This window comes from Ochotona curzoniae, unplaced genomic scaffold (genome assembly GCF_017591425.1).
Source record: "Ochotona curzoniae isolate NIBS_2020 unplaced genomic scaffold, NIBS_Ocur_1.0 scaffold_1037, whole genome shotgun sequence".
NCBI classification, from domain to species: domain Eukaryota; kingdom Metazoa; phylum Chordata; class Mammalia; order Lagomorpha; family Ochotonidae; genus Ochotona; species Ochotona curzoniae.
In genome coordinates, this window is record NW_024467083.1 from 8,995,052 (window position 1) to 9,009,109 (window position 14,058).

Consider the following 14,058-nt stretch of genomic DNA (forward strand, 5'->3'; position numbering starts at 1 on the left):
GCAATTCTAAATTTAAAAAGTTTTAATAATTTGATTATATTGATTATATTGAAGATGTAGAAAGGACAAAATACTTCACATAAACTCAAACTCTAAAAATGGCAAAGGTAAAAGATTTCAGATATTTATATGAATGCATATAATTCAACCTGGTCTGATAACAATGATCTTTTGGCTTCATATTCAATTCTGAATTCTCCATCTTTACAGTTTGTCTATAATTGTGTTTTCCTTTTTGTTAATGAAGTAAAACAGTAACGAGAAGGAACAGATCTTCTTATTTATTCATATGTTCAATGTAGATGAAGTTAATACGAATCAAAAGGAAAATGAAACATCTAAACATATATGCAGAAGCGCTCTGAAGAAGCAAGAAATGAATGATGAAACTTTAAATTTTGATTTAATCACCATCTGAAAATTAAATAACTACCTGTGTAATAGTTAAGTAATGTTTAAAAATGGTAATAACATTTTATATGAATGTGCATCCCATGACCCCAAAACAGAAAACAATAAAGGTATATGCCTAATTTTCCACCTCATTCCACCAACAAATCTACCTAAAAGAGGTGTAGCTCAGAGAAAGAAAATGTAATACTTAGCAATTACCTCAGTTCTTTTCCTTTCAACTAAAATCACAACTATTACTATGAGCCAGGTAGCAGATTCACAAATTCCTTTTACATACCCCATTGAACTGCCATCAGATGATAATGACTTTATGTCACTTTTGACCTGGGGCAGATTTGAACCAGCCACCAAGAGGTTAAAGGCTCTGAACCTCACTACCAATCCCCTGAGATACATAGTTCATGCAACAGATAGTGATGCTTTTGTAACGCCAACGAGTAAGAACAAAATATACAAACACCTTAAAGAACAGAAAAGGAGGTCAACACTGCTGATCATTATGAAGAATGTTGCTACTTTAAGTTTAAACACTTATAAACTAATACAACTGAATATTATACAACTAATACGAAAATACTGTTTTCTAAACAGACTTATACACTGATACAACTGCTAAAGAACTTTCTTATAGCATTATATAAGCTTCCTTGTTAGGCTCAGAAAAATTCTAGAAAACAGTACCTATAGACAAACTGCAGCCTGTGAGCTTACAGAGGGAAGAAATATACTTGAGGTCTAGCATGATGCCACAACATTTAAGTAGGTATCCTGTCTTTCTGTTTCAGTAGAATGCAGTCCCAATAATTAGTTTCAGGAAAGACTAAGAAAACAAAAGGAATAATACATATTCCTGAATGAAGTAAGAAAAGCAATATCAGATATTAATGTAAGCACTCAATACAGTAACACAACATATTTTAATAAATGATTAAGTTCACAGAAACAAAAAAATATCACTAGGACCACACATTTATACAAGTTCATGTACAAAATAATTAGCTTCTGGTTGTTTAAAGTTGGCATCAAAAAAACAATAATTTATAATTATTCAACTTCAATTATAACTAAACGTTTGAGAACTTCGAAAGTTATTTATAAACATGGTTTACCAAAAACTTTTCATGTTTAATGTCCCTATGATTTCTTTCTTAAACATTGCAGTTATCTGTAAATACGTGAGTTTTCTTGTCTTTTTCATTCCCTGCCCATTCTAAACAAGCTCTACACAAACAATTCCATTATTTAAGTATCTACCTCTACCTCTGGATTTCATATTTATTCCTGCAGCTGTAACGCCTGCCTTTTATCTCTCAACATTTACATTTCTGCTACTACAACTGATTTCACAACAATATCATGCAGATTTGGTTGACTCTTTCCACTACTAGTACTACATACTGTATGTGTGTTTTTAACATTCCATCTAGCAGATAGTTTATTTAAAACAAAACCAAAAAAAAAAAATCAGATAATGATGACACCAAGCCAGTGGCTTTTAAGATTATAAATCCATAGAGATTGACTACGTAACAAGCTCTTTCTCAATCATACCACATCTCTGTCAAAGAAAATGAGCTTCTGGTGTAGCATGAGAATCTGGATGAACTAAGCCATGTATTCTAGCTTCAAGTTTATTTTTGGTGGAAGGACATAATAAAATGAGCTATATATAGCCTTTTTATATCAGAACAAAATTGTCCATCTTCTGATGTTTTTATAAACTCATAACATTTGAGAGTCTTCTCTTTGGATACTTTTGTAAAAGAAGAACTTGACATCCCTTGTAGCCCATAAATTGGCTGAATTACCAGGCTAATCCCTTTCTTCATTTTCTTCTATGAGGTCACAAAGGACACTCAAGGAATGCTGAACTTTTTCAGCTAATAGGGTAACACTGGGTGCCAATACAATATCTATTCTCATCAGATGAGCTGTGTTCCTACCAGGAATCAAATGTTCTTCACTGGCTCATTCCTTGTTGGTTACAGATGTACATAAATACTACATAAATTAATGAGTTATATGAATATAACCAAGCAGGAGTTGATTCTATGAAACTTAAGTTGAATGTTTCCAAATATATGATAAAGGGGAGCTACTAACAGAAAAAATCTTGTCAAAACAGTTGTGAATTAAACAACTAAAATAACTGCAGGGAAACCACAAGGAAACATTTTGAATGCTTCTTGAAGGTATTGGTGCTCTTCCAGAAACAAAAATAGAAAATGTTGACAGTCTATTTTAGATTGGTTTAGGCAAAATACATAAAACTCTTAAATGTTTTCTTCAAAGAGTTTTCACCCTTTTTCTTCCTTTATAAAAGAGGAAAATGAAAAAAATAATCTGTATTTTTTAATTTAAAAAGAAGCTAATGTATGCATATTTTTATAATCAGCTATTTTAACATTTTTAATGAATAAAGTAATTGTCAAATTTGGCATCAAATGATAAATTACTTTTTCTGAACCTCCTTTTTTAAAATGAACATTTTGGACTTATGCAATTTTTGTTGCTGTTGAATTATTGGATTTACATACATAATTAAGGTACTTTATTTTTATCATAATTAACAGATTTACGTCTTTAATCATACAGCTGATATTTCCCTGTACTATTTTATTTTATGAAATTAAGGCGATGTCACAATTCAGTTTACATATACTTTTAACCAGAACAAAATTATGAACAAAATACAGTCGCCAATCACTGTCTTCTAATTTCTCCAGAAAACAATCAGGAAAAGTTTAAAATATTACTATGTTTTTAAATTTTAATACATAGAAATTGTATGAGAAAGTGTCAAGGACAGGTGACAGTTGGGGAGAAGAGTAACAATTCATAGTTGAAAAACACCAGGGAAACAGTTTAGAATAGGGGATAATAGAATAATACGTGTGAGTTCCATTCCTGGCTTCCTTTATGACAAAATATTGACCTTGAATGGGTTTAATCATTCTAGCCTTTGTAGTTCAGGCTGTGAAACACAGATAATGATACCCACTACACAAGGTCATTGTAACAAAAATAAAGTATAACATATAATAGATGCTAAACAAATAGTCACTATTATTACAGTGACTGGCAAGAAAATATACAAGGTTATGTTCTGAGGAGGATAAAATCAGGGCATTTCTTTCACAAGTCTTTGCAATTATTCCAGGCAGCACTGATCTCTGCTCTGTGATTACTTTAGCATTCATTGGTTATAATAAATTTAAGCTTTCATTGTACCACAGATATGTACTTTTCCATAATTACTTCAAAAGGGTAATTATTGAATTCAGCCCTCATTTCAAACTTTTTTTAAGAGAGAATAAAAAATGACTGATAGATTGAATGACTAGTTTTTTTTTTTAATTTTCCTGGTATAAAACATTTACTTAAATACAGGTATGCACATACACAAACACACACACACACACAAGAACACATAGTGATCTTATAAATAATTGAAGAAATCTTATTATTTGGCTAGTTATTCTTTTAGTTATGTAGTCTTCATTTAGGTACACTTTCAAAATTATCCTTGATGCTCAGTCATTTCATTTTTTTAAATTTCATTTGACACATAATAATTCTATACATTTACGAAGTGCAGTGTGAATATCTGCATGTGATATATGCTGATCAAATCATGATAATCTGCATGTCCATTACCTCAATCACATCATTTGCTTGTGGTGAAATACTAAAAACCCTCTAGCATATTGAAATACAAGCTAAGTTGTTATAAACCATATTCACCCCATGCTGCCATAAAAATTGTAACTCTTTCTTCCCTTCTAAGTGTATGTTGGTACCCATTATCCAAACTCCAACCTCCACTCTCTCTTAATTACTTTTTCTACTCTTTACTTCTATGAGATTAACTTCTTTAGTTTCCACAAGCAAGTAAAAATGTAAGGGTTTTTTTCCCCTGTTTGACTGCTTTCATTTAACCTGACAGCCTCTATGTTTATTTTGTGACCAACTGCTGGTTTTCATTTTGTTTCTATGTAGCTGAATAGATATACAAAATGTAGAAAAAGCTCAAAATGCCTGAATTACACTAACATGACAATATTAACAATGTGATACCACAAAGTTATTAAGGTAATTAAAGAAAACTACACTAATACTACAAATGAGGACTCTTACAAAGGGATATGTTGACAAATTAGAAAATGTTAATCTGAGCTTTTCAGACCATTTCTATAAATACACAAAGATCATGATATCATTACACACCTAAAACTATAACCCAGGCCAGGTATTCTCCGCATGCTATGACCCAGTATTATACACAACTTCTATCTCATTGTTGCCCATATATTCTCCATGTCCAAGGTCTCCACTAGACTAGACTATGCTTTTGGAGAAATAAAATGAAACCCTACCCTGGGATAAAATTTATGGGGCAAGTAGAGAACATCTCTGTGAATATTCAAGGGAGGCACTCCTTGCTCTGAATAGAGGCTGTGTAAAGAAGTTTCCATCGTGTAGTGAGTAGAGACTATTCTGAATTTCAGCAAGCAGGTACCCTTGTCCCAGTACTGTGTCTGCACATAGCAGCCTATATAAACTTTTCTCAGTGGCCTGCAAGTTTCATCACTTCTATGTTTTCCTATAGCCTATATTTGTATCTTGACTTTTGAGAAGCCTCTGCTGATTCCATATCCTATTCTCTCTTTCATACTAGCTCTGTAGCTCTACATTTTAAATTGTTATCCTAATTAGAACGTGTTAGATTTACAGCCACAGAGCTGACATCCTTATTAGACCATTCCTTACTAAGGCTCCTGCAAGCCAAGTTTCTTGTTTTAATTCACATTTACCACCTAGTAATTATGAAAGACAGCAATATTTTTATTGATTGAATAATTTAATGAATTATCAAATCATGGATAATTTCATAGAAAGATAAATGAATGTCTATATGTGAAGAAAATAAGTGCTTTAATAGTACATTTTTATAATTACCTAAAATAGCCTACTTTAACTTCTATCTGTTAAGATCGCACATTTTAAAATTATAACCAAGTATCCTAGTTTGTATTTTTTAAAATCTTATTTTAATAATTCAAACGATTGACAAAAATACAGCTATACTTACAGAGCAGAGAATATACTAGGAGATTTTTCATACATTCTGTCACATAATCTTCTCCACAACACAATACCATAGTAATTCTAATTAGCATCGTTTATTCTTTTTTAACAGATACTTTATTTATTGCTGAGAATATCACAGGCTGACTACAGAGCTCCAAAGTGTTGAAATTGGGTCCAAAATCTGCCCTTCAATGCAAAGCCCAATTTGTAACTGCCATATTACACCTCTTCTCATTTATTCATTTTGGTATCTTCCCAATATCAAGTGTTGTACCCAGCAGCTGGTACTCAATAAGTGATAATTGAGCAAATTAACTAATGGAATTTAAGTGACACTCTTTTCTGACTACTGTGGGACTTACTGAAATCCTAATATGAATGTCTAAAAAATTCCTATGTAAGACTTTATCATAAAGGAATTCTAAATACTAAATTTCATTTATCCCATACACTAATCCATACTATCATGTAGCTACTAAATCGCCATCAATATAATTAATATTCTCCCAAAGGGTCTAATGTGAAATGTAAAGCAAAAGAATATAATCATCTTTTCACAAATACATCGTACATGTTATAGAATTTTTTAACAAATTATATATTTGTAAGGAAACACTGGTTTAAATGTTATTTAGATTGCCACATAATAATCCCATTCATTTTCCTTCTTTAAGATTTGATTTGTTTGCTTACTTATTGACTTGAAAGGCAGAGTAACCCAGAGTGAGAGAAATGCACACACGTGGACGGGGATGAGAGCAGGGATGCAGGGAGACAGTGAGGGAGCAAAAACAGTCAGGACTGCACCAGGCAACGATGCAGCATCTCCCTGTGGGCATTCTACAAACATGAGAGGAACTCACGTAGTAAGGTCATCATCTACTGCTTCTTGATGACATTAGCTAGAAACTGGATAGAAGGCAGAGCGACCCCAAAACAGTTTTCTGATACAAGATGGCATCATGGCTAGCAGAGCTTAAACCACTGCACCAAAATGCTATCCACCCTCCACCCCTGATTTATTTCCTTAATGCCTCTTTAAATTCATTTAAGCATTTATCCTGTTCATTAAATGATCGCATTCCTTACTTTAGGTGGCAAAAGTAGACGAGCATGGTCACTGTCTTGTGTAGAGACAGATTAAGAAATAGGCTTTAAACATATCAAGGGGCCGGTATTGTGTCACCATGGGGCTACTTGTTCCCTGTGATGTTGAAATCATATTTGAGTGCTAGTTCAAGTCTGGGCTTCAACTTCCAATCCATTATCTTGCTAATGCTCCTGAGAAAGCAGTGGAAGATAGCCCAACCCACTGTGCCCTTGCACCATGCGAGAGAACCAGATGAAGTCCATCATCCTGGCTCCTGGCTTTGATCTAAACTAACCCCAGAGGCTGCGGCCATTTGTGGAATGAACCAGCAGAAGGAAGACTTTCCTGTCTTTCTTTCACCCTCTTCCTCTGTGTGTTACTTTGCCTTAAAAATAATAAATAAATAAATCATGTTATAAAGAAAGGAAAACTACACCAGGAAAAGGATGAGAGCGGAAACCTGGAAAGGCAAGCAGGATCCAACCCAAGAAAGTGGATGGAATATGGGGAAAATATTGATACAGAAGAATTCTTGTGTATTGGTCACAATCAAATCGATGTCACAAGAGATCAAGCTTCATCTGAAGTGCAAAGAAAAGCCACTGAGGATTTTAAGTAAGGAAATTAGCAGCCAAACTTCATTCTAGCAAGATGGCTCTGGCTGAGTAAGGCAGAGGACATAACAGAGAAAGTAGAGGTAATTTCAAGGAAAGCAATACAGAAGAGAATGAAGTTCATGAGAAAAATCTCACTTTGTCCGTGTATTCCTTTTTACCCATACCACTGCTTAGCACTTTCACTTCCACACCCTGGTAGACAGGTAGACACACCAAATTTATTTGACAGAATTTTTTACCTACCTTCCATCTCTTTTTTTATTTTAAAATGTAATTCAACACTTAGTTTGACAAGTCTGAAATCCTTCAACCAAATCCAAAACTCTCACTGTGCACAGATTTTTTATTTTATATTCCAGACACTGTCATTCCTAGAGTTATGTATTTCTTAACACATGCAAGTTTTACTTCATCAGAAAGGTCTGCTTCTCTCCTTTCAAAGTAAGAAAAGCTAAATAAAACGATAGCTAACTTTTGTTTTTTTCCAGGAGACACGTATCGGATTTAGGGAAGCTAAAATAAAATAGGCAAGAATTTGAAAGAAAAACAACGATTAAGAATCCTTCAGCAGAGGGGAGTTAGTAATATCTGATAAGATTGCATATCCAACACGGGAGTCCTTGGGCCCCACCACTGAATCTGGCTCCTGACTCCACCTGCAGGTGAATTAAGGCCCTGGAGCCAGCAATGACTCAGGGTCACGCTACTCCCGTGGGAGACATACACTGCATCTACACTCTCGCTCTGGCCCCCAGTTGGGCTATTACAAGCATTTGGACAGTGAACCAGTAGATGGGAGGGTTCTCTCTCTTCCTCTCAGCAACCTGTAACTTTTACTTTTAAAGGAATATTTAGGATGATAATTGTGAAACACAAAATATGTTTAAACATTTCATGTATTTTAATTCAAAATCTAGAAGATTTAAATGTTTAAAGGAAAAAATATTTTCTCACTGACCCTGTCCAATTTTAGCTATTCAAATCTCTCCAGCATCTGTGTCATCCACCATTTTCACTCCTAGAAACTGAATTCACACATGCACTGGGTTTCATGCGGACTTGACAGAAGAGATTCCTTTTCTATATCTGATTTCACTTTGATTTCTTCAAGGAGCTAACAGGCTGCTTGGTAAGATGTCGGGCCAACAAAAACTGTAACGCCACACAAAAGATAGGCAAATTGAAACAAATACATTAAAACATGTCTAGAAGAAATAGAACTGATCAGAAATACACGAGAGACAAGAATAAAATAAAGCACAGATAGTTTGTGCATGTACCTGCATGCATTTATGCTGTTTTATGAGAAAAAAGCATGTGCTTATGTGTGTGTGAGTGCATATGTGTGTGCTGTGCACACAAACTGTTGTGATCTTGTTAACTGCATTTTTCTGAAAAGCATCTTGACATTGTATCCTTTCCTTTTTTTTTTTTTTTACAAAATTTCCCTATGAATATATTCTAGCAATGCTACAGTCTCCTTCGCTTGTGTGTTTATCTTAATGCTGATTCTAGGTAAAACAGCCATTAGCTCTCACAGTTGGCATTTGGCCTAGCAGCTAAGATGACATTTGGGAGCTCATGTGCAATATCAGAGTGCCCAGGTTCAATCCCCTCCCGCACACCTGATTTTACATTCGTGGTAATGTACACCCTGATATGCAGATGGTAAAGGTGCAAGCAGTTGTGTCCCTGTCAAAGCACATGAGAGATTTGGATTGAGTTCCTCACTTGTGGCTTTCTCCTAGCCTATCCTTATCTGCTGTGTAATTTTGAACTATGAAACAGCAGAGAGAGACATCTCTATACACCTGTCTTTGTATATCTCTTTGTAATAAAAAAAAATGTTAAAGTAGCCATCAATCACATATTGATTCCAAACTTTATTTTGAAAACTGCCTCAGTTTGCATAATCTAAGTGTGAAGGATACTATTTTAGTGTGCTTGAACTTGAGAATCGGAAATGTTAAACGCTGTGTGTAGAGTAGGTTTAGCACATTTGGTTTAGTAGTAGTGGTAATGCAACAAGGTGGAGGAATCCACCATGGGAGGAGAGTTTGGGGAAGGGTAGGGGGAATCCCAGGGCCTATAAACTGTGTCATATAATGCAATGTAATCAATAAAAAAAAGTAGTGATTGTGAAAGACATTCATATGAGCATGTCAGTGTGTTGGAAAAGTAGGTTAAACAGTATGTGGGATATCTACAAGACACCTGGATCATGAGTGGAATAATATGACACACTGAAGAAGACAAGATTAGGAACTTATGGTTCACTCCCCTGATGGCCACAACAGACAGATCTGGGTCAACAAACACCAGGACCTAGGAATTCCGTCTGAATTTCCCAGGTGCATGGCAGGAAACCAGGCACAACTTAGGAATTTGGGTCATTTCCCAATGCTTTCCCAAGGACAATGGCAGAGAGTTGGTTGTGAAAAAGAGTAGCCAGGACTTGAACAGTGCTTCAATACAGAATGCTGCATAGCAAATGGTGGCTTAAGCTGCATCGCCATAATGCAAGGCCCTGGAGTTTTTGTTTATAAATCTGGAGTCTTTCTAGCTGCTTTGTACGTCACAACTTTGTCTCTATGCAAAACCCACAGGTTGCTGACATTCTGTTTTAGGATCCTACACTTCTGTGAGATAATACCTTGGCCTAGACTCAGCAGCAGCTTCACTACTCAGAGATGCCAGGGAGAGATGGAAGTAGGAAAAGCAGTCAAACACAGAAAAGACATTGCAATCAGCAGACCTATCTAACAGATAACCACCTGCACATCAATTGCAAACACAATAGAACAATAATTACAATACAAAAAGGTTAAAAATTCAAGGTAATGGTAAAGAGAGAGTGTTGTTAGTACAGTGGAATAAAAAAGGTAAATTGAAAGAGGGAACATAAGGAAGAATATTGTGAGTAGAGTCTTCCCGGAATCAGAAAGAGACAATAAGAATCTCATTCCCAAGAGGAAACTTCTTCAGAAGCATTTTCCACTTAAAAAAAAAAAAGGCAACTTTGAATATAATTTAAATTATTAAACAGGACAAAAATTACCCATTTATTTGGTCAAAAAGAAAAACTACTAATTGTAAAGTATGGCTCCCTTCGCCAAGACTACCCAGTTACTGCACATACAAGAGCAAGTTCAACATTGCATTTCATCATTTTTCATTTTGAAATTTATTACAAAGCAAACAGCAAAAAATTATATTAATTACACATTTGTTTACACTTAAGGTAAAGTACATAAAATTGCAGAAATATAAAAGACTTCATTTGGTCCAAATGTATGCAGGTTGATCTATGTAATATCATGAATATCAATTCTGTCTCCCATCAGATATCATAAATACATCATTTGGTTTTATAAATACATTTCTCTGTATATTTCAGCCACCATTGAATCTACTGAAGGCAGCAGAAATGATGCATGAATTCACTACACTGATAGAAATGCATAACAAATTCAGTCAATTAAAGTAGCCTATATTTTAAAAATAGAATCTAAATAAATAAGTATACTTATTATAAACTCTATGAAAATGTTCCTATTATTATAACCAAAAATAAGTATGTACTCACTGTGAAAAACGAAATGCGATTATGATAAATGCCTACCTGTATGTATTTGTGAATGTACCAAGAAGCTTGCTTTCCATCGTTCACCGATTCCACTGTAGTGTTAGCCACACCAACAATATCACCACCTGCAAACACCCATGGTTCACTTGTTTGCATAGTCTCTGGATCAACTTCAGGGAGACCCCATCTGTTGAATTTTATAGGACTCAAGGCTTCTTTTACTAGGGAAAAAAAAAAGTAAAAGAGAACAGGCAATGACTAATCTGTGTACCACATAATAATAATCTGGAAATTTAGAAAAAATATGAATTGATTAATATTCCAGGGATTCAAGCAACTGTTTTCAATGAACCATAACAAATGAATGTTAACAGAATATCAGAGTTAATATATTGAAGATACACTAACTTATTTGAAATACAACTCATAGAAATAAATGCCACAGATTTAGCCATGATCAGGCCAGGTATTTATAGCAAAGAAATATTGGATCTCTGAAAGAAGGAAAGTACAGCCATTTAAATACACATTAAATAGATTTTCTAAAACTTCACTTACACCTCATTATTTTCACAAATTTTTTTATCATTCATATGATTCCAAACTTATCCACATCTATTTCTGGCATAACTTCTACCACAGCCACAGGGGAATGATCAATTTCTTAATTTTACAGGATTTTTTATGAAAAAAATAAGAGAGAGAAACAAAGTACTTGCATTTTCACCAAATTGTTTACAGTTTCTTTTAAACAATTTAATGGGCTCAGTAATACAATTACATTTACCCAGCAACTGCAGCTTTATTTATTTTGTAAAAACCCACAAATGCAAACGGTTTCATGAATTCCTTGTGGAAACCACTATGTAAAATAGTTTTGTAATTATTTGCTAAATATGTCATGCAACAATGAATCTAAAAGTGAATCTCTTTAAGAAAAAACTAAGGAAATTCTCATTACAAACATAAAACTGAGATTGGAAAGAATTATAGACTTTAACTTAGAGAAAATGTTTTGTAAGAGATGAAATAAAAAGCATGTGGAAAATAATACCACATATAATGGATCAAACTCTGCCAATGTTTAGGAAAAAACATTATCTACAGCTATTCGTATCATGTTTTTAAAGAACAGCACCTCAGAACAGACTAGCAGACCAGCCTATTACTCCAAATCCAAAGAGAAAACAAAAATTTCAATGGGAAGAAATTGGTTTGGTTATCCCGGAAACAAATAGCTAGTGGTTGAATGTATCAACTTGTCTAGTTCAAAATAAAATTATCAAATACAGGAGCTTGCATTGGCTTATCCCACTGTTTGTAATAACTACATTCTATATTAGTGCACCTGTTTAAAAGTTTGAATTTTGGCTGTTCTGCTTTAAAGGGGGTACCCACTAGTGCATCCGAAAAGTAGTAGATGATAGCCCAATTGTGTAGGCTTCTGTCATTCACGTAAAAAATACCAAATGTAAAAATACATTATTTTAACACTTACATTTATCAGTCATAAAAGTAAATCAGTATCTGAGAGACAATTGTTGCCTGTGTTGTTCATACAAGGCTATAAATTCCATGAGAGGAAGGTGCTCACAGAGCATACTTCAGTGCAACAGTTCCTGGCACAGAACTTAGACAAAAAGAAGACACTACACTGGATTGATGGATGCGCGAATGAGTGAACAGACAGTTCCTTGCTATCACACTCAGACTTTTATTACAACAATCTTCTGCTATTTGTATTTCTTATGCAATTTCACCTTTCATCGAGAGTAAAATTAAATATTCATGTAATTATTTTCAAAGTAGAATGGCATTTTGAAAAGATTTTTCTAATATATCTAAAGGTCACATGAAGAGAGACCTTCATCATTATTGCCAGCTGCATAACAGATCGTCACTACCATCTGTCGACAGTGACTTGAGTTGCAAGGAAGTCAACAGTGACTACGATCAGTCCTACTTGTTTGAATGACAGCCAGCGAAAGTCACCATCCTCATGAAATGATGCCTGCCCTGAGTGTGCTAAACACAGGGATTTCTACTCTGCAAGAAATAAACGTTTATATCCAAAACTTTGACCTAAGTTGGAACAACCTAGAAACCTGAAATAAAGATGATTTTTAAATGAGAAGGAATTAAAAATTATTTCATCAATAGATCAAAGTCCCTCTATACACTTATCTAACTTTCATAGGAGTATCCTTGAAAACCAAGTATTAATTTCATTCCAGGCTTGAGAAAAGTAAGGATTAAGCCTTAAGTATACCTTTTTTTTTTTTTTTTGGAAAGGCAGATATACAGAGAGAAGGAGAGACAGAAAGACCTTCCATCTGCAGGTTTACTCCCCAAGTGACCACAAGAGCCGGAGCTGAGCCAATCCGATGTCAGAAGCCAGGAACTTCAAGTTTCCCCATGCAGGTGCAGGGTCCCAAGGCTTTGGGCCATATTCTGCTTCTTCAGGCCACAAACAGGGAGCTGGATGGGAAGTGGAACAGCCAGGAACCCGAAGCAGCACTGGCACATGTAAGGCAAGGATGTAGCCACTAGTCTATTGTGTGGAGCCCTAAGTATTACATATCTTTTTCTTTTTTTAAGATTTATTTTATTTTTTATTGGAAAGGCGGATATACAGAGAGGAGAGACAGAGAGGAAGATCTTCCATCCGATGATTCACTCCCCAAGTGAGCACAACGGCCGATGCTATGCCGATCCGAAGCCAGGAGCCTCTTCCAGGTCTCCCACGCGGGTGCAGGTTCCCAAAGCTTTGGGCTGTCCTCGACTGCTTTCCCAGGCCACAAGCAGGGAGCGGGAAGGGAAGCGGGACTGCCGGGATTAGAACTAGCGCCCATATGGGATCCCGGGCATGCAAGGCAAGGACCTTAACCACTGCGCCATCGCGCCAGGCCTAGTATTATATATCTTAATGTCTTATAACATTTACTGGAGTTAAAGCATGTATACTAGGAGTTTACTGACACCTAAATCTAATTATTCAGTTGCATGGCTTTCTTTCAGGGCCTGTGCCTAACAAAGAATTTGCAAATTTTTCATTCTCCAAAACTTTCAAATTTTATAATATTCAGGTTTCACAAGGCTTAAATGTTTGCTTGAACACAGGACATTAGACACAGTAGATGAATTTAAGTTCCTAAAGTGAAAATTAAATTTCACAAACAATGCACCTTTCCATTCCTATGGTGCAAAAAAAATGTACATTTCTTAAAGTCTGAAAAAAAAAATAAGCCATCCAAAGAATA

At 35.0% G+C, this 14,058-nt stretch overlaps 1 protein-coding gene across 1 annotated transcript in view; it reads right to left on the bottom strand.

Annotated features, from left to right (window-relative positions):
- The window catches only part of DPYD (dihydropyrimidine dehydrogenase), an 808,753-nt gene that overhangs the window by 407,698 nt on the left and 386,997 nt on the right, over positions 1-14,058 (bottom strand). Inside the window, exon 12 of the mRNA XM_040999080.1 lies at positions 10,835-11,019. Within this exon, the coding sequence (XP_040855014.1) occupies positions 10,835-11,019 (185 nt within the window). The remainder of the gene's footprint in view (positions 1-10,834; positions 11,020-14,058) is intronic.